The sequence below is a fragment of the Rhinolophus ferrumequinum genome, chromosome 10 (assembly GCF_004115265.2).
Source record: "Rhinolophus ferrumequinum isolate MPI-CBG mRhiFer1 chromosome 10, mRhiFer1_v1.p, whole genome shotgun sequence".
Lineage (NCBI taxonomy): Eukaryota > Metazoa > Chordata > Mammalia > Chiroptera > Rhinolophidae > Rhinolophus > Rhinolophus ferrumequinum.
In genome coordinates this window covers 74,755,466-74,777,861 of record NC_046293.1, presented here as the reverse complement: position 1 = coordinate 74,777,861, position 22,396 = coordinate 74,755,466, and the positions used below count along the sequence as shown (strand labels likewise).

The 22,396-nt window shown below is 32.8% G+C and overlaps 1 protein-coding gene across 29 annotated transcripts in view; it reads left to right on the top strand.

The window, feature by feature from the left end:
• The window catches only part of PPFIA2 (PTPRF interacting protein alpha 2), a 458,316-nt gene that overhangs the window by 331,711 nt on the left and 104,209 nt on the right, over window positions 1–22,396 (top strand). For 18 of the 29 annotated variants that reach the window (XM_033117052.1, XM_033117051.1, XM_033117060.1 and 15 more), the window contains 7 exons: window positions 6,141–6,287; window positions 7,287–7,421; window positions 12,713–12,799; window positions 13,227–13,310; window positions 14,105–14,236; window positions 15,798–15,860; window positions 19,481–19,572. In XM_033117052.1, coding sequence (XP_032972943.1) covers window positions 6,141–6,287; window positions 7,287–7,421; window positions 12,713–12,799; window positions 13,227–13,310; window positions 14,105–14,236; window positions 15,798–15,860; window positions 19,481–19,572 — 740 coding nt within the window. The remainder of the gene's footprint in view (window positions 1–6,140; window positions 6,288–7,286; window positions 7,422–12,712; window positions 12,800–13,226; window positions 13,311–14,104; window positions 14,237–15,797; window positions 15,861–19,480; window positions 19,573–22,396) is intronic. The other 11 variants (XM_033117061.1, XM_033117077.1, XM_033117068.1 and 8 more) reach the window with 1 other exon arrangement.

Here is a 22,396-nt window from a genome sequence, read left to right as displayed (position 1 = left end):
TTGTTTTGTTTCTTTCACTGCTCCATTCCAATCATCACCTACACAACTGTTCAGCATATTATAAACACTCAAAAAATCTTTCCTGGGACAATGGATATTTATAGATGTTTGGTGTAAACATCAACACGCCCTTCCCCTTTCTTATTGACTAGGTAAAAATAATGCCTTCATTCTAACAGTCTTTGGTTGTAGGTAGTAATAAGCCCAGTCAAATGGAAAATGTCAACCATCTGATGCCAGGTGTTCTTTTATTGGGAATCCCTTCTAATGGGTAAGGTATTCTGCCTTCACATAAATTCTTTTAAAATATAACTTTTATCAGCTCTATAATTTCTATGTAGTTATATTTTAGAAGAGTTTCCTGAGAAAGGAATCTCTCTCATCATTCCCCTTTGAAGGGAGGTTGCAAACACCACTACTTTCAGAGCCAGTCAGGTAGTATAAATGTATGAAATGCCACGTGCAGGACAGGACATAAGGATAGAATTAATGAGACCTAGACAAGGAGCCTAGACTCCCTCTACCTTTCTAGAGGTGCGCACACGCGCGCGCTTGTGTGTGTGTGTGTGTGTGTGTGTGTGTGTGTGTGTGTGTGTATGGGTGTGTGTGTTACAGACACTGTGAAGGACAAATAAAATATTTTCCAAAAGGTTCAGGTTACAGGCCGTAGGCCCTGGGTTTACTGCTAGGGATTTTTGCGGACCAACCATGAAAATTAGGTGTATTACGTTTAATCTCGAATTCCTCACAACTATTCTATAAAGTACTTGTCTTTACCCCCATTTTTCTCAGGTAAGGAAACTAAGGTTTAGTAGGGAAAAGTGACTTGTTCAAGGCCTATAAACTGCCCTCCCAACTCCCTTGCCCTCCAGCACTGGCAAGATGCACAACCCCTCAAAATCTGTGCTGCTTCTACTTTGAGCAGTTTCCAAAATCAATGTAATACCATCGTTTACTTAGTGATAGAAACTATCCTAAAAAAAATGCAGCTGCAGTATAACTTCCCATGAAATAATTAATATTTGATCATTCCTTCCAACAAGCAAGAAGATATAAAAATCCCATACTTAAAAAAGGCATCACTTACACTTAAAGTCTCAGACTTTACTTTGATTTTCCTGAATAATGTATTCTTGGGCTGTGGTCACACAACGTCTACCTTATTGCAAGTATTTTAGTGGGGAAAAAATAATAAGTTGATTCTTCTTGCTGTCTCTGTGGCATTGCTAGCACAGTATGATTTATATATTGCCTAAGCAATAACTATGCTATATTGAATTAATTAAAGAAAAAATTAGAGAATAGGAAAAATTAACCATCTAATTAAAAACTAAAGTATATTTTGCTTTGTATGTGAGGACAGTCTAATATATCTAAAATGAATTATGTCAAGACATCAATATGTCTTATTAATGATTTCAAAATATACTTTTGTAATTATTTTTTACCAAGAAATCAATTTATCCAACATTTATTTTTTTTGTATTTTTGTCTTAGTTTCTTCTTAAATTGAATGTGACCTATTAGAGTAGATTAAAGCTAGGCATAGTATGCATATAAGAAAACAGAGACAAGCTTAGTCTTTCGTGTGGGGAAGGTATTTTTAAGAGCAGTTATTATTGGATATGTTTAGGTACTTGATCCAAAAATGCAGTCTGAGAGTTCAGCTAAAAACTATTTTTCATCTGCAATATTTGAAAAGGAAATGTTCAGAACAAACCCAGAAATGTAGGAACATGCAGAAGAGTAAAGAAGTTGTCAGATAAAGCCTTAGTTTACAAAAGTAAAAAAGTAAACAAACAATCTCATAACAGAGGTTTAGCTCTCCAGTTTTTAATCAAGAAGGCTACTAATCAGGTATTGGATATGATACCTCATTAATATATAGATATGCAAAGAATTCACATTTTCTGTGAAGTATTTAAATTATATTTTGTTTTATGAGTAAAACAAATTTATCTTTCCAACTTTCTATTAAAATCTCTTTCAAAGATTGCTAAGTGATTAAATGAATTTTGTCTTATCTATTATCTGAAATTTGGAGTTATGTTTTTCACTTTTTTAAATTTATAGGATTATATTTATTTGATATAATAAAATCCAATTTATACATAAACTTCAGTTCATCAAGAGATAGTGAATCTTTCTTCTCTTTTTTTTTTTTTCTTTTTTTAGACAGCAGTTTTCAGGGACTAGAAAAAGCTTCCTTTTTTAGAATTTTGAAGTGACACACAGAGAAAAGAAATTTCTCTGACTTGTAAATTCAAAATTTATTTTTGGCAACACAGCCTGCAGTTAAAAATTGAATGTCCCTCATGAATCATTGAATTACAAATGCAATACAAAAGTCACATACAGTGACTCCTGCATTTAATGTATGCTAGAGACAGATCAGCTAAATGTAGGTATAACACTAATTAATAATAGAAAGTAGCTATTATTAATTGTGTGTGTCTTCTGCACGAGACACCATGCAAAGCACTTAAATATCACAGCAAACATTATACCATAACAATGTTATGTAGTAGGTATCAATATCCCAACCAAAAAAAAAAAGGAGAAGAAGAAGAAAATGAGGTGTAGAAAACTTAAGCAACATTTACATGATAACAGTTAGTATGTATTGAAAACTAGGACTTGGAGCAGGTATGTAGTATTCCAGTATTCATGTTCTGAAAAATCATGTGTATGCCTTTTACTGAATTTGAGTTTATTGCTATTAAAATTTAGTACAGAGTTAGATTCAGAATTTTCTCTTTGAGCTACAAAATTGGCATAATATCCCCAGGGTTCTATATGAAAATGAAATTAATAATTGTAAGCACTTTGAAGGGATCCTCTAAGAGAAAAACTCTACCCTTACTTGCCTAAAATATATATAAAATAGAAAAAAAATCAATATTTGAAATAAAGGCTTTTAAAATAATAGCTGTTGTTTGGGCTAGTTAAAATATAGGGGTACGTACATAATATTGAAAAAAATTAGTCAAGATACTTTTTTTTTTACCAAATTGATGGATTAATTGAATTTTATATAATTGTTCTTAATAGTAACATAATTAAGCAAGTAGTCTTTAATTGGGTCTTGAAGGTCAGCAGACAAAAACAAAGAAGGCAGCAAAAATGCATTCCAGGTGGAAATAAAGTCACAGAGTTTATGTTTCCTGGAACTGCCGTAAAAAATTACGATAAACTGAGGGGCTTTAACTTATTTTCTCACAGTTTTGGAGGCTATGAGTCCAAAATCAAGGTGTCAACTCCCTCTGAAGTCTCTAGTGAAGAATCCTTCTTTGCCCCTTCTAGCTTCTGGTGGGTGCAGGAATTCCTTGGTGTTCTTGACTGGTAACAGCTGACTCTAATCTCTGCCGCCCTCTTCACATTGCCTTTTTCTCTGTGTGTCTCTGTGTCCCAGATCTCCCTCTCCTTATAGGAACACCAGTCATTGGATTTACAGTCAGCCCTAATCCTGTATGACCTCACATCTTAACTTAATTGCATCTGCAAAACCTTATTTGCAAATAAGGTCAAATATACAGGACCTGGGTAGACATGAATTTGGAGAGGGATGGGGACACTATTTATCCAATTACATATTGATAGAGATGAGTCAGGTCATGAAACTACTTGTTTTCTAAACTTTGTAGCTCGGATTTTATATTGAAGATGGTGGGAACACATAAAAGTATTTAAGCCAAGAAGCCATGTGATCAAACTGGCATTTAGAATTGCCTCTTGGTCAGCAGAGCAGAGAATACGTAAATAGGAAAAAAAAAATAGCAAGATGACAGGTTTGGCTCTTCAGTAGGAGTAAGAGTGAAGTTTTCAAGAATGATCCTAAATATCTATGGAGCGTAGTGTCATTCCCCAGTCAAGTAATACAAGAAGAGCTGATTTGGGGGTAGGCAGGCGACTAAGGACAACGTGGTGAGTTTCATGGTAGATTTATCACTTTTATTTAAGTTTAATACCATATATATATATATGTGTGTGTGTGTGTGTGTGTGTGTGTGTGTGTATATGTGTGTGTGTATATATATACATATACATATATATATATATATATACTTTTATATATATATATATATACTTTTATATATATATATACTTTTATATATATATATATATACTTTTATATATATATATATATATATATATATATATATATATATATATAGTTTTTCCAAGTCAAATAATATCTGGAGGGTACAAATCTAAACACACACAAACACAGCCCCCACTTATCTCCATCTCACTTCTCTAAGATTCTTAACTTCAATTCTTTTAGCCATTACTTCTTGTGTTTTCTCCCTTATTGAAACTTAATCTATGTCTTTCTGTTATATTAAAGGGCATTTTTACCTCTCATATTCTCTCCCTTACTTCTCTTCCACCCATCCTTCTGCTATAATTATCTTAAAATCACATTCAGTTATTGTGATTTTAAGGCATTTTTATTGCCATTATTATGCCTATGTAAATAATTTCCACAACTAATTCAAGTAGGAGTTTCCTATGATACTATTTCCTTTTATTGTACAGATTTCTGTTTTTCCAGAATTTTATTAATTACCTAATAAATTAATTTGCTTAATTATTTTTAAAACTATGGGAAATCTTTCGATCCACTCCAACAGTTTGGTAAAATTCCATAATTTCGATTCAATTATGGTGAATGGTTAAGCGATAATTTATTATTCTTATTCTTATTTTCTTCGAATCATCTCATTTTCCTCTACCCTCCACCTCTGATCTTTACCAGCTTCTTTATAAGCCTATTTTATTGTTTTAGCTATTGTTCTGGGATTTACCTCTACTACCACCTTGAAAATCCAGAAGAAAAGAGTGATCAAGTTCCCTCAGAAAGAAATAGCATAAAACCCAGAACACAGATGATTATTAAACTGAGTGAAGGTGGAACATCTGTTCTAAACTAAAAGCTGGAGGTTAAGGATTTGTGTACATGCGGTTAAATTTCCACATGGTGGTGAGGGAAGTTCAGGAAGTTGAAGGATTATCCATTTAAAGGCATCTATTTCTTTTGGAAAATTGGAAGAGAATGTATCTGTTCTGTGGGTGTGACCGGATTGGTTCTGGATCCTGGAGGAAGTAACATAGGGAATGATTAGGAATGAGTGATCAAAGGAATATGGATAGTAATATATGGAAAACACCACCATTCTCTCAATTCCAGGCTCCTTATGCAAAGTGGCTTCCCACATTATCAGGGAAACACGTTAGGCCCCTGATTCTTACTCCTGCAGCTGATGTTTTCCCAACATCATCCCAAAAGCTAGATTATCAGCTACTAGTAAATTTCCATGTCAACTGTTAGAGAGATAAAAGCATCTCCAAATTATCTATGAATCAAATGATCTGAAAATTATTGTTTAAAATATTATTAATGCAGTAGATTTACTGAATTGGCACCAATACTTGATTTTCCTCTAAAGTTCAATGTGCTTATTGAGTGCTCTAAATTATTTTTTAATAAGAATATATATTCATATTATATATATATATATATATATGAATTGACCAACTTAACCCTTGATAGCTCCATATCTATATCTATATCTATATCTATAGCTATATCTATATCTATATCTATCAAGGGAAATGGTTAAGTTCCAAAGTCATTGGTCAATTCATTTGTGAATATGATTAAACTTACTTTTTTTCCCAACCCTTTTTACTATTAAGTTACTTATATGTGAAGATGAGAATACTGGTGATATTTGTTATCCTTATTGGAAGATTGCTTTGCAATTTGGACCTGTAGCCACCATTTCACCAATTTTATGGTTTGCATATCTACCCATAATTATTCTTAACTCTACTGTGTAATGAGCTAGTTTATCTGCCACATATTTTCTAAGTATGTCAATTCTGCAGTAGATGGTTTCACATTGTACTCCATTGTATGCTCAGAGAGCAAAAGCTTTTGGTTAACGAAGATGTAAGAAGAATTCTGACAGATAAATTGGGAAAACTCACATGAAATCTTGCATTACTTCTATGAAAATAAAAGAATTATATTTACATCAAGAAAGCAATGGTTTTATATCTTATTATTTTATTTAAATAACAAGATAATACATTAAACTATCGGAGAATCTCATTTGAATTTTTCTTAATTGTAGGCCATGGCCCAGAAGGAAGATATGGAAGAAAGAATCACAACCCTTGAGAAGCGTTACCTCAGTGCTCAGAGAGAATCTACCTCCATACATGACATGAACGATAAACTAGAAAATGAGTTAGCAAATAAAGAGGCCATCCTACGGCAGGTTCAGTATCTCCATCTTGGTCCATGTGTGTGTTTTGGTCCATGTTCTGGTCCATGTGTGTGTTTTCACCATTCTCACAAAATATGTAGTAAATAAAATACAGTATTGGTAATCAATCATTCTCTAACATTTAGGATGGAGCGAACTAAACATGTGATTTTATGTAATTTAGAAATTTGTCTTAATAATAATAAAAATAATGACTAATATTTACTTTGGATCTAGAAATTAACCAGAAACTGTGCTAAACAGTTTAGATGTATTATCTCCCTTAAATCTAACCACCACCCGTGAAGTAAGCACATTTATTATACTAGGGACACTTTCCCAAGGTCACATATCTGGTAATTGCCAGAGTCTATAAAGGAAGCCTAAGTTTATTCTGCTCTACAACAGGAGTGGGCAAACTATGGCCCATGTGCCAAAACTATGGCTTTGTTTTGTAAATAAAGTTTTAACAAATCAATACCATACCCATTTATTTAATCATTGTCTATGACTGCTTTTATGCTACAAGAGAATCAAATTGTTAGAACAGAAACTACATTATACACAAAGCCTAAAATATTTACTATCAAGCCCTTCATAGAAAAAGTTTGCCAACCTCACCTCTAGAGCCTAGAGTCTTAACCATTATGCTACATTACCTCTCCCTCTTCAGCTAATATGTGCTCTTCAGTATTTTGCTATCATGGTACATCTGAGGTCTTAGTACTGAGTTGCATGTCATTTGTCCAAGTTTATACTCACTAGTAACTTCTTTTCTTTTTGCTGCCATTGGTAAGAGCTTTTCTATTTTTTAATGTGCTGAAGTTTATTAAGGAATATATATAAGTAATATATAAAAACACGAGGATGTGATCTTTTTGCATAGTAGATGTGGTAGTAGTAGCTGATTTTAAGTCTAGAATAACGGCTGACACCCAAAATTCTTAATGACTGGTGTTTGTTATCCTAACTATGACTCTTTAAGGGTCTCTTTTTCCATCCCAATTTCAGATGGAAGAGAAGAACAGACAGTTACAAGAGCGGCTAGAGCTGGCTGAGCAAAAGTTGCAACAGACTATGAGAAAAGCTGAGACCTTACCTGAAGTAGAGGCTGAACTGGCTCAGAGAATTGCAGCCCTGACAAAGGTACTGCAATAAAACAATTGTTCAATCTAGATATACAAATGACTAGTAGTCAAAATGGAATCTATAAAGATTTTCTTTAGGCTTTAAGAAAATTAAATTTATTTAACCTTTATTATATTGGTTTCTTTCTAGATGAATTTTACATATTATACATATCTTATGCTGATGTGAATGATTAATATATGAATGTGATGATCTCTTTGCCTATTTAAACATTAACAAAAACAAAATTTCCTGTCCTTGTAGTTAATTTCCATGGTAATATTTCCACATAGGAATAATTACCAAATATTAACACATAATGATGATATTTAATATGTATGTACATGTGACATAATTTAACATGCTTAACATAAATTGTTTGGTATTAGAAATACAACCAATATCATAAGAAATTGATTCCTTTCTGACAAAAGTATGAAAAATATTTTAGAAGTTACATTTGTAGCAGTCTAAAGTTTAAAGCCATTAAGTGGTCAGAAAGGGGCTTTAATAGTTGCAATTTCTTCTGAACCAATTAAATTCAATAGTAATGTGAAGAATGTTAAAAATTATCGGCCATGTTATAGTGTTTTATCCATTGGATTCTGAAATTCTCTGCATATTTTAGAATTTTGCATCCATTATATTGTTAAAAAAACTATTCTCACCTTTCAGTCAAATGCAAATGGCATTGCTTCAAAGTGTATATGCGTGTCATTAGAAGTCTAGATTTTGTTACTAAAAATGTGTCTGACTTTTAATATCAATTAAAAATATACACACATTTTAGATGTTCACACAATCATTACTGTGTGCTCTTTTCAACACCAGTGCAATAAGTGGGTAAAATAAATATGTGAACTACAAAGTACAAACACTGACATTGGGGATTATTCAAAACAATTGATGCGGCAATGTAAGAATAGGCCCACATATTTGCTTTCCTGAAAAAGTAAATGGAGAGGAAGAGTAGATAGATGCCTGTTTGTTAAAATAGGGTAGTTAATCAGGTAGTGAAAAGGCAAACGTTGGACAACGTAGAGCAAGGTTAAAAAGTATTGGAATAGGGAGTCGTCTATAGAGTATTGGAGTAACTAACCGAATTAAACTTTAATCAAATTAGGGTAATGTTACAATCTGAATCATTCTGTAGTCACAGATCATGCCATTTTGTCAATTATGGAAACATGTCATTTCTAAGGTAAAGACGAATTTATCATTTCATTTGAGAAAGATTCTCTAAATTATATAAAAATGTGCAACTATAGTAGTAGTATTTTATTTGTTTCTTTCAAACACCTTTTAAATTACTGTAATATGAATTAATATATGCATGCAAAGACTTTTCATTTGAGAAACATAAGTCATTTTTATAAAGAATTATCTTATTGAACTGAATTATTTTAGGGGAAGTTAGGTGAGTGGCTAAAGAATAAATTTAAGTTTTAGAAAATTTTAGTGTAAAATAATCATCAGGGTCATCCTGAGTAAAAAACAAAAAAGTATGGAATCCCTCCCAAAGAAACCCAATTTAAAATTCAGCAAATAATTGCCCCAAATTAACCTCTGATGGACTAACAATAAAACATAATTTAAAATATACTGGGTGAAAAAGGGGAAGGGATTAAGAAGTACAAATTGGTAGTTACAAAATAATCACAGGGATGTGAAGTACAGCATAGGGAATATAGTCAATAATATTGTAATAACTGCGTGTGGTGTCAGATGGGGACTAGACTTAGTGAGGTGATCACTTCATAAGTTATATAAATGTCTAACCACTATGCTGAACACCTGAAGCTAATATTGAATGTCAACTGTAATTGAAAAATAATAAAATATAATACTTTAAATATTCATAAGAAACTTTAATTTAGAATATTTTTAAAAACTTGAAATAGGTCTCATCTTTTTTGCTGTTCACTTGAGCCACTTGTGCTCTTATTTTGATACATGTATTCACACTTTTGCACTCAAAATAATTTCTTCAATTTACTCCTACCTAATAATATATTGCTAAAACTACACTTTACATGGACCCTTTTGATTTCTTCATTTTTCAGTAGAGTTTTATTCTTCTTAAAAAAAATGTTAAAAATACTGGAATTTACTCTGCTTCTCCTTTCTACTACTTTCCCTTCTGGCTGGCTCTATGTCAACAACATTATTCCAGACATACAGTTTTTATATTATTGTTTTATTTAATTCATGATACATGTTCCTCCAGTGCTGAGATTTTTATCCCTCTGCTTGTAACATTTTATAACGTTTGAAGATCACTCGTTCATTTTTTCTCCCAAGTTTTATTGCTACAATAATATATTTTTTCTTGTTTTCTGTACTCAAGACCTTTAGGAACCATCTCTAGAATCTTCTTTATTTATTTGTTGAATTTCACTTCATTTTAAGTATTCCACTATTATTGGTCACCATAGTCATTTTCTACTCCTTAATATATTTTTTTAAATGGATAATCCCAGAAACAGCACTTTTTTTTTGAGGAATATTTTTTCCAGGACCCATCAGCTCCAAATCAAGTCGCTGTCCTTCAGTCTAGTTGTGGAGGGCGCAGCTCAGCTCCAGTCCAGTCGCCCTTTTCAGTCTTTCCTTGCAGGGGGTGCAGCCCACCATCCCATGTGGAAATTGAACCTGCAACCTTGTTGTTAAGAGCTGGTGCTCTAATCAACTGAGCCATCCGGCCTCCCGGACTCCTTCTATTTTTGACTAATCAATAAAGTAAAACGATTTCTGCTTAACTTAAACCTGGGCTCTCTCCTTCTATATTTTGAATGGTGTTCTTAACAATCTCTCAGACATTTTCTTTCTTTTATTATCAGCTGCCTATTTATTTTTTCTCTTTGGACCTCCTATCAATTTCTTCTCCATTTCCAAATATATTCATGCTTTTCGCAAAACCATTTTTTATCTGTGTAATTTCTTGTAAAACTTCAGCTCATTTGAAATTTTCCTGTGTCACATTAAAGAATAAACACAAGGTAAACTCTATTATCACATCAAGGAGTATAAAAAATAGCAGCTTGTTCTTGTATGACCCTTGTATTTACACCAATTGCTTAAACTTAAGTCCTCACAAGGCTAAGATGAACATAAATCAACAGTAATTGAAACATGATCCCAGTGTTTGTTTAAAAATGATTTCTGAATCTGTTCTTTGGTTAATAATACTATCTCTTTCTCCTCGTGTAGGGTGTGCGTGCGTGTGTGTGTGTGTGTGTGTGTTATTAGATAGGTGTGTAAAGCTCATTTCAGGCTTTTAGAAAGTCAGAAGTATGGCTATGGATAAAACTAAATTAACTTTTGCAAGTATATATACAATTAAATAATAAAGATATCAGGCTCCCAATCTTATGATTTATGATGTTTACTTGTTTAATTAAAATGCATATTCCCTCAGCAAGGACATAACTCATCTTGAATTCCATAAGGTATTTCATTCATTTTTAGTACCAGTAAAAGTTATCAGCAATGACATAGTAATTTAAACATGACAGAATTCTTGTTCATTCTCTGAAGTGGATTTTCATGATGTTTGGTGTCTTTTCACCAGTTAAGATGGAAACAGGTAGAAGTTTTTTAAGGACCTTGAAAGACTTCTTGGATTTTACTTGTATTTTTGAAGAAGCGGTTTTAGAAATTGAATTATTTATGTCTTGACTACCTTGAATCAGTCACCTGATAAGTTTTCATACAACTAACTGCCTTTAAATTATACTTCTGAGAGATTATAGATAACCTTATGAATTTAGATTATATAATTTCAACATTTTGACTTGCTTATTGTATTCTTAATTGAATTCTAAGTTTTAAATGCTATCACAAAACCATTTTATGGTATTTGAGTACTATGGCAGCTTTCTGTGATGCTTCTGCTTGGAAATTTGAGGAGAAAAATTAGCTATTTTATGTCTTCATTATTTCCCCCATTTATGAAATATCAGAAGGAAAATCTTATAAAATGTAAATGTTGAGCTATAACTTGCATAAGCATACCAGTTAAATGTTAAATGTTATTTCATAGATTCAGTTGGAATTTGTTGCATAAAATAGTACAAATACATATGGACCAATACATGAACAGGGTACTATTTCTTTTCAGGTATGGCATGACGTATTTATATATAGCTCTATATTTACATAAAGTTTCACTGTTTTAGAATAAACTTATAAAATGTAATGGAATATGCTCTGGAGCTAAATTTTGTAGTCCTGACTTAGGATACTTTTGATGTTATAATTACTTAACTTGTAATTATGATTGAAATGTTGATATAACTTTACATGTAATCTGTGCATAACATGCTAATACAATTCAGCCATCCGCAATGTCACATGTGCTGAACACTCTGTGTCTGTGGTAACCTGACAGCCACCTCCAAAACATGTAACTAACCTTGGCACTGGGGAAACTTTAGCTCAAAAAGGCAATATGCTGCCTGTTCTGTTTAGGGCAGTATTTTGTTTCCATAGCAACAAATCAAAGCAGAAACAATTTTGGAGTGGTCACTAGTGTCATTCAGGAGGGTTGACAAGTACGTTTTCTTGCCCTCACAAGCATTATTATCACCTCAATCATTTGAGGACTTTTATCGCGTTCATTTAAAATTTTCAAATTAAGACTGTACCTGAGAATAAATTCTAAAGTTCAAGACCTACAGCCATAATGTATTCAGAAAGAAGTTGTGTTGTAAATTTGCTGCTGTTGCTGAGGAAACTCAATCTTGCTCGAATTGGAGAATACTAATAATAATTAACTCTGTGCCTTAGTGTTTTCTCTGATTTCTACAGAGTTGTGGTTATACTAAATTTAATTCCAAATTTATTTCACCTGAGTCATTGCCATAGCATAGTCCTCAACACTGAGGTACACTGTTTCCATTATTTTTCAGTACTACGATAAACAAGCAAACCAAAATACAAAACTTTTAACAGTCTGTCAAAGACATATTCTAGTGTTTGCTTTCTCATAATTCCAATTATTACATGACTCTTTCCGAGTTGCTTTAATTCATTCTGTAGTAGTCTTTCATCGCCAGCCATCACTAACCTTCCATACCTTAGGGTGGTACCTTTTTATTTGAGCCTATCATTGTTTTTCAATTATAACCATTAACTGCATCACGTTCACCAGATACTGGTGTAGTTTTTTCCACATAAAATTCTGTCTGTTAAAGTATTAAATTTGCTGTCACACTTTTCTTTTAAGCATTCTGTGCTATGTTCTGTTCAGTGTCAGTGTCTTTAGTTCTGATTTTTCAATTTTGTCCCTCTCCTTTTCCTTGACTTGTTAGTCTGATCCAACCTCTTCTACCTCATCAGATGATTATCAATATGTTATGGAAGCTAAACTACAAGAAATGATCTCCATACGTAGGAAGGTAGTCCTACTGGACTTTACTTTCTATTGCTAAATAGAATCCATCTAAGTTTTTCTTTTCATTTATAAAAATTCTGTTACTTTTATTTATTGATAATCAACCATCTGTGCAATTCAGTGCTTCAGGAGCTTAAGATTGGACAATGGCAGGTTTGTGTTCAAACCATGCACAGTCTGCATGTTACATTTGGCTGATTTCATTGCTCATAAATAACTCCAATATTTTGCTGATGCTTGGATGTAACAGGCCTTTGTAGCTGACACATTTCAAGCAATGCTGTTCAGCTGCCTGTTTAAAGAAAGTTTATTTTTTGAAAACTACATTTGCGGTTGGTAGTAGCTTGCTTTACATTTTATTTCAATTTATCTAGAGGAAATGTGGTAATCAAATCTTACATGTCAGGTGCATTCTTCATATTTCTTAACAGGCTGAAGAGAGACATGGAAACATTGAAGAACGTATGCGACATCTAGAAGGTCAACTTGAAGAGAAAAATCAAGAACTTCAAAGGGTATGTATATTAAGAACTGCTCCCTTCAATTATCAGTTTACAGTTTTATAGTCTATATATAAAAAATGAATGTCTTTTTTAAAAAAGTTATTAGATTTAACGGGGTGACATTGCTTAGTAAAATTTTATAGGTTTCAAGTGTATGATTCTATAATAAAGAGGGTACCAAAAATATGTATACACATTTTAAGAATGGAAAAAACTGTGTTAAAATTGTAGTGCTCAATATATACCGATAACAAAAGATGACTACAAGTCACGTCTGACTTCTGCAATTATAAGAGGTGTTCAAAGTGGTTACCATCAGCATCCAGACACTTCTGATTATGGCGAACTACTGCTTGAGCAACGTATTCATCTTTTGTTATCTATATATGCTGAGTATTACAATTTTAATACAGTTTTTTCCTTTCTTAAAATGTGTATACATTTTTCTGGCACCCTCTGTATATCAGCTATATATTGCATTGTGTGTTCACCACCCAAAGTCAGGGAAATGCAAATCAAAACCACAATGAGATAGCACCTCACACCTGTTAGAATGGCTATTATCCGTAAGACAAGTTAATAACAAGTGTTGAAGAGGCTAAGGGAAAAAACACATGTCTCTCCTGATTATGCATTTAAAATGTTATGGATATGCTATGTGCATTTGAAAGAAAAAAAGTTTCTAGCAATATAATCAGACATAAAATAAATTCAATTTTAAAACTAGAAAAAAATATAAAAACAAACCCAAATACTTTTTTAAATGATTTTTATGTCAAATGTATTATTTTTTTCTCGAATGTAAGGCAAGGCAAAGAGAGAAAATGAATGAGGAGCACAACAAAAGGTTATCAGATACTGTGGACAGACTTCTTACGGAATCCAATGAACGCTTACAACTCCACTTAAAGGAAAGAATGGCAGCTCTGGAAGAGAAGGTAAAGTGACAGAAGAAGAGTCTCATGAACATTTAGCAAAGCTCTTACAATCATGTTTGTTATCTACCTCAAATCATTGTATTGGTCAGATCCATTTACTTTGCTTAATTAAAACAAACAAACAAACAAACAAAACCCCAACAGCCTGTTATATTCTTAGAAGTGAATTGTTTCTGTAAAAATGTATAAGATCAATTTTTAAATGAATAAAATATACTTCATTATATATAACTTGTGCATAATAGCATAATCATATAAAACAATGTATTAAAACAAACTGTGCATTTGTGATGAAAATATTTCATTTATCCTTTGGTGTGTAAAAAAAAGAATGATAAGACAAAAATAAATATTTTGGGGTATGCAGGAGGCTTGTTTGAAACTATGCAAATGCTTCAAGTAACTGAATCTACTACTAGTCTAAAAGGCAAAATGTGAGAGTTTATATCACGAATAGTGTCGATCCCACTCCAGAATTTAGGAATGCAATATTTTCAGATGCATTGTTTCAGAAAAAGCGTTCCTGTACAGGCTGCAATTTCGTTCACAATTGTCTATGTCTCACTGACAGTCGGGAGCTACTAGACCAGCAAGAGTTATGTGAGCTGGTTACAAATCCCAGACTATAAACTAAGGGAGGGGCAAAACCCAGGTGTACAAATCACGTTGGAAATTTAGATTAAAATGCCAATCACTACATAAGCTAGACATTTTCCTCTGTTCTGTACAATAAACCAAAATAGGAAAATGGTTTCAATGAAACGTTAGCGTATTTTGATTAATTTACCGGTTAGGAAGTCATAAGGCATGCCTTCTTTCCATTTAACTCCAAATGCATGGCCACTGTGCCAATTACTACACTCTTAGTTTAAATTTGAAAAGAATGCATTATCTTAAGTTATGCTTTGTATTACCATAAGAAAATTATAAAAGATTTTACAACAGTGATATTTTTATGGCAAGGATTTTTTTAAAAAAATCTACGATACAGCTTATTTCCACATGCCATGACATGTAACATTAGTTTTTTAAAATAACTAAATTTTTTTTTTATTTCTTTAATAATTTAACCATCATATAAATTGTTAATTTCATATTTGAAATAGAAGTCCAGAAATTGAACTTTTAAGAATATGATCTGATCATTTTTTTCTTTCTTCAGGTAATAGAAATCACTCCTTCTGAATTCTTTACCAAAAACACCTCTGATTGAGATTTAGCTTATAAATCATTGTTTCTCATTTGAAGAGTAACCTAATTATTTCAAATTTTTAAAAGACTGAGAAGAGGCAAGCTGAAATAGCTTGAAAGATGATACTAATTCCATTTGTCAATTCAAGTGTTACAAAATAATGTATCCCATTTAAATTACATATTTCTCAAAATGTTAAGGTGTCATGTTTACAGATTATGTTGAAACTTGGTTGAAACCAAGAAATAGACGCTCCAAGGAAGAAATCAAAGAAGTTTCTGGAGTGATGAAAAAAATAAGTCTACATACTTAATTATTTTCTGTTTAGTTTTTTAATTATTTGTTTTTTTGTTTTTCCCCTCTCTGTAGAATGTTTTAATTCAAGAATCTGAAACTTTCAGAAAGAATCTGGAAGAATCTTTACATGATAAGGTATCATGGAAACTTACAGTTTGCCCATTTTTCTATTTTGCACTGGTGAATGTTTTGTTGCAAAATAAATTTGATAAGAAAAAATTTTAGAATATTATTTTTTAAAACAATTTAGCTTTTAAAATATATATACAAAAAAGTGTTCATACATAGGGAGAACCTGATGAATTTTCACAAGCAAAACACACTAAAAATCAACACTGTGAAAAACCCCCTTTGGTTAACATGCAATCACTACTCTTATACTAAAGGGTAATCACTATTTTGACTTCTTACAGAAAAAAAATGTTTTTGACTTGTTTTTGCTTTATATAAATGGAATTAAAATATGTGTACTAATTTGTGTCTAGTTTTAGATACATTTTAGCAGAAATGTATTAAATACCTAATATTCATAAGAATTGTGCTAAGTTATATATTTTTAAACATAGTCCTAGTTCCAAAATAGCTGAAAAATATAACTGAAGAGAAAGAACACAATTTTGACAAAGCAATGAGTTGCAGGATAGCCGATGCCAAGTGTCAAATGAAATAAGCAATAAGAACTACAGGTAGGAGAGTTTACCATACATACATTAGTGCTTCAGAGAGGTGAGACTTGACTAAAACTTTATGGAAAGGTAGGACAGTGTTGCAGTCCTTTCAGATACAGTGCATGTAGCATGACTGAGGTGCTTGAATATGGAAGGGATGGAAAGAGAGAAGGGAGAGAAAAAAAGGGGAGGAGAGGGAGGGAAAGAAAAATGGAAGGAAGGAAGGAAAGAAGGAAAGAGGGAAAGAAGGAAGGCAGGAAGGGCAACAGTGCAACATATGGAAGGTACTGGGAGAAATAAAAGAATGAAGAAGAGTGAACAATTGTACATTCACCCCGACTCAATGTTATATATTATGATGTTAATTTTAAAATAACTGTTTTGTCCCACGGTCAGTGTATACACAATCTCCCGAAAGATAGATCTACTAGAGCAATGTTTTGCGGCATTTAGAAGATAACACTGAATTCTCTTTGAAGAGAATTCATGGGGGAGATGACATTTCATCAGGCTCTTGAAGGCAGATATGATCTTAAATAGAGAAGGGTAGGGCAGAGGACAGAGCCTATGCAATAGCACAGAGAAAACAAAAACAGTTGATTTGCTGTATCACCACAAGTTTGCTGTGACTGGTATATTTGTAAAGAACTAGATTTTGACCAGATTGTGAGTTTTGGACTTGATCCTGTTATGCAAGATTATGTTATCCAAAATTCCGTGTTCTCCTGGCGAGATCCCCAGAACACACTCCCCCACCACCTACCCAAGCCTCGTAGCATCAACAATCTTCCTAAGCAACCAGCAGTCCTAATCATTCCATTATTCACATCCTTGTTCATGGCAATGGCCAAAAAAAGCAAATCCTAGGTCATACTTCATTTCTGAATATCATCTCATACAGTTACACCCACTTCCTCATCTAACCACATTTCCTATAACTCCTTAATTTTCCACTCAATTGTCTATAACTTACAGTCCATTATCAGCAAAACCCCCTGTACACTCAGCCTCTTCTTTCAGTGTTTCTATACATCATCGTGAAGTTCTGAGGCCGGTCCTCAGATTTCTTCTCTACACTCAGTCCCTGGTGAATATGTGATCTTATGGGTTTAAATACTGTATTTAAATTGAGCACTTCTAAATTTAGATCACCTACTGGGTCCTCTCCTCTGAAGGAGTTCATGTTTTCAAGAGCCGACTTAGTATCTCTGTTCGGACACTTAGGCATCTCAAACTTAACAAGGCAGTACTCCCCCACCCCACCAATACTGGCACCCCCTAACCTGAGCACTACCACCAGCAGTCTTCTCAGTAAATTACAACGGCTTTCTCTTAGTTACTCAGGTTCAAAAACTTGGAGTCCTTCTTAACCACTCTATGTCATACCCCACGTTCAGTCTAATGACAAGTTCTATTAGTTTTATCTTCAAAATATAACCAAATTCCAGCCATTGTCGCCCTAGCACCATTGCTGTCTAAGCCATAAGTCACTTGTCTGTGTTTTTTGGAAGACCACTAATAATTTTATGTCCTCCCAATCCCATTCAGCAGTCCGTTTCACAGCTGTCTGAATGGTCATGCCATTTCTCAGCTCAAAAATCCTCCAGCCATTTCCTGTGTCACTCAGAGTAAAAACCAAAAGCTCTAAAGGGGTACAAGGCCTTACAGCATTACCCTTCCAAAACCCTGAAAGCACACTTTTTTAAATCCAACCCCTGTCTGCCTTCCTCGTTAATGTCTCCATTCCAGCCTCACTGGCCCTTTGTTCTCTACCTCACCAAACATACCCACTAAGAGGCACGTGCACTTGCTGTCCCTTCTATCTGCCATGCCTTTTTTTAAGATAGTCCCATTTTTTTAACTCGCTTCTTCTCTTCATGTCCTTACTCAAATATCACTTTATTGGAGAGTCCTTCCATGATTTTCCTATTTTCTCCTTACCAGCATGCTTAAGACCCTATTTGTTTATTGCCTTTTCTACTAGATTGTAAATTACATGATAGCAGGAAATTTGTTACTTCATTACTATATCTTAAGTGCCAAGCACACAAGGGGTGCTTAATGCATATTTGTGGAAATAACAAATGGATTAATAAATACAGTAAAAAACTGTTGAATATTTTTAAGCAAAGGATTTATTTGATCATATATATATATATATTTTTATTGATACATCTAGCAAAAGAATACGTAGGGAAAAGATTGAAGGGAGCACCACCTCTGGGGAAGCTGGTAAAGAATTCAGGAAAGAGGTGAAAAGGACATAGAGTAGGATGGTGGTATTAAGAATAAAAAGGGCAGATGAGAGAAACATTACAAAGAAGGTCACATTGAAAAAAAAGTGTGGTGAGAAAAGAAGTATGAGTCAAATAAAATTGCTAGCATGGACCACTTGGAGAGGGAAAGAAACAGCAATATAAAATCTAGAGAATATTTATAATGTTATAAAAATTTTAATCAGAAAAAAAAAATTAAGTGCTTACATGAGCGTTTTAGGGCTGGCTATAAAACAACCCGTATCTTCATTAATTTACAATCTAAAATTGATTATGCCAATCTGAGAAAATTATCAGCTACACAAATAATTGTACCAATATCAAACTAATAATTTTAACTCATATTAGGTGATGATTTTTTTCCTTCTCCTTTTAATTCTATCTTCTTTCTACTTCACCTATGTGTCCTTCAACTCTTTTAGAATAATACAATTTCTTTACTTACTGTATAAATAAGGCCTTTTCTTTATTTTCTCAAACTGGCTGTGATTTCTACTCTGTATGTTGAAGTGATACGAGTATATACATAAAGGTCATGACCTTAGTATTCTCCTATGTTTGCAGAAATATAGGATTAGTGAATACCAGGGAATGTAGATAAATTTTTACTGATTTTACTGTTCACATTTTCATTACAAGGGGGAAAATCAGGCATATTTTGCTATCATGTCTAATAATCTTTCATAAAATTATATCCATCAGTTTCTCATTTTTAAAAAGTCACTAAACTTGGTAGCTTGATTTATCATAATTGAGTGTTGGTATTATTGGCATTTGCATACCATTTGAGTAACACTTCTTTGATTTTTAGGAAAGATTAGCAGAAGAAATTGAAAAGCTGAGATCTGAACTTGACCAATTGAAAATGAGAACTGGCTCTTTAATTGAACCCACAATATCAAGGTAACATTAAATTAAAAGCATATCTACAGGTCACGAAAAATCAATATTAACGTCCTCATGGATCATAAGTCCTCAAATAAAATAAAGAAGTACCTCCTATTGCTCAGGCCTAATTGCCCTATTTTGACTCAGTATCAATTGACAGTTTTTACACTCAAAAATAATTCTCTAATTTAGAAATCCTTGCTGCAGATATGCAATAAAAATTTAAATTACTACCTTTAATATTCCACATTTAATTATATAGATAAAGTGTGTGTAAAGAACCTTAAATGAAGAAATGGAACTGTGTATAAGGAGGTTACATCTCATTCCAGGAAGAAGTATCAGTCATTTTCTCTACAGTTAGAAATGTTTTCAATACTATTGTTACTGAAGAGATATCACTGACTATGGTCACTTAGCATATACTTATGTTGGTACAGTAATTAAAAATAAAGAGGTAAGAAGAAATTATACATGTTAAAAATATTCAAATAAATTTAGCCATAACTCATCTATTTTGACTCAATATTTCATCTTAAAAAAAAGAATAAATTAGATGGTTGTTTACTCTGTAGATAGATAGATAGATAGATAGATAGATAGATAGATAGATAGATAGATAGATAATTTTATTTCAGATTCACATATACTCTTCTTTGCTACTTAGAGCCTTCTGTTGAAAATTGATAAGAAACCCTAGAAGGACTCACTCATTTGATGATTTATTTATTAGGCAATACAATGATATCAGCTATTTGAAACTTTTGACCACCATAGATTTCTAGAAGTTCATTTCTCGTGGTCTGATGCTTATCTTAAGAATATTAGCTCCACAAGGGCTGGAATTGTTGTCTTTTTAATTGCTATAATCTCAGCATTAAAAAAAAAACTTGCATGTAGTATGCTCTCAATAGATATTGTTGAATGAATGAATGAATATCTGGTAAAGCTCAGATGAAAAATCCAAATTAAAAAACAAAAATTCCTAATGGAACTTATATTTTCAGTATAAGTATTAATGAAACACTCATTATTTTGAGTGTTTCTATCTTCAGTTTAGTTTAAGAAACACAGTTCTGCAGGCATAAAAACATCCAATTTTTTAAAAACATGCAGGTCTTTAATTTAGAAAATCATGCGCATTTTCATTTTTAAAAGAAATAAAAAGATTTCATTTTATTCTGACATGTATCTGAACTGAAATTATTAGTTCAGTGCTATGTGTTCACATGGTGATGATGATGATGGCGATGATGATGAAGAAGGAGAAAAAGAGCTGATAAAATATCAAAGGAGTAAATACATAGAATCAGCATTATTCAGTCAACAAATTAAAGATATTTTACTAGGACCAAATAGCCATTTCATTATCTTTTTGACCTGCAGTTACAGAAATGAGGAGTTGTGGAATGTTGTCTAAGCATTCATCACCACAGTGAGTCACACGAGCCACCTAGTAACGTGACCTTTATCCACAGTAAAGGAACTACACACACAACAATTTTTCTCTGATGCAGCAGACTGTAGTAGAAACAACACTAGAACAAGCATAATAAGACTTACATTCCTAGCTCTCAGACATACAATTGTAGCTGTCTGATTTTGGAACACTCATTTCCTTAATAAGATTCTAATTTTTATATATTTTACCTGAATTATATATAAAATAGTATTTGTCTGTCTCCCAAGCTTACTTTGTAGATAAAATGAGACAAATAAGCAAAGAGAGTTTTGTAAACCATAAACACATCTTAAGTATAAAGTATGCTAGGAAGTATTAATTAAAATAGCTAAACTTACGGAATTTATAATGTTACAGAAAAACTGAATATTTATTAAAAGCAATTATTTATTGAACATCCATGCTTCTGAGTGCACGGAATTAAGACAGAAACAATAAGGAAAACATGGTGCTTGAGAACTTCCTCTACTTGAGTTTGATCTTACAGGTAAGGAGTTAGGAAGAGATGAACTAAAAGTTAGGAAATATGAGTAACTCGTATCCTCTACTAGTATCTCACCTGAGAAGAAAGTAAAATAAGTTCCAGAGTCTCTGGAGATGACCTGATTTGGCTGCACTCTGAAGAAATGGTAGGATGTGGGTTATTAGAAAGGATGACAGAGAACATTCCAGAAACAGAGGGATAAATAACAGGTTTACTTTAAGAGAAATTCATACTTGACTATCTATAGAAGTTCTTTTGGGAGATTATGTGCAAGGGTCTCAGGAGATTCAGGAAGGAAAACTACGTGGTTCCTTGTCTACACAAATCAGGGAATGTAGATGAACTTGTAACCTAGACCTCCAAGTGCCTCTGAAAATAATGTACGCAAAAATTATTAAAAATTGAATGTATAGAAATGTTACCTTTGACTTCTGTCAGAGAACTAACTTACAGACTTGAATAAAAGGAAAGAGGTGAGCAGTAACTGTTGTAGATAAAGTATAAGTAACGGGTTCTTCTACAGTTGGTGTTGGCTCAGATCTTTTGTTATTTCAAGAACTTTCTACTCGCCAGACACTGGGGCAGTAGACATACTGGTGGTGGTGATGAAGAAGACATGTTCCAGGGGGAAGATACAAGAATAAATAGTTAGAGGAGCATTTTAATGAAAGGAATATGGGGAGTGAGAATAGTATATAACAATGGGACTTTTAAACTAAGATTTTAAGACTGTTAAGCATATAAATGTAAGAAGAGACTGTTTTCAAAGGGCCAGAGTGAAAGAAAGTGTGAGTTATTGAAATAATTGAAAGAATGTCATGGGTGTCAAGTGTACAGTTCTGTAATACATCATCTATATATCACTTTACTAACCACCCCAATAAACTTTAATT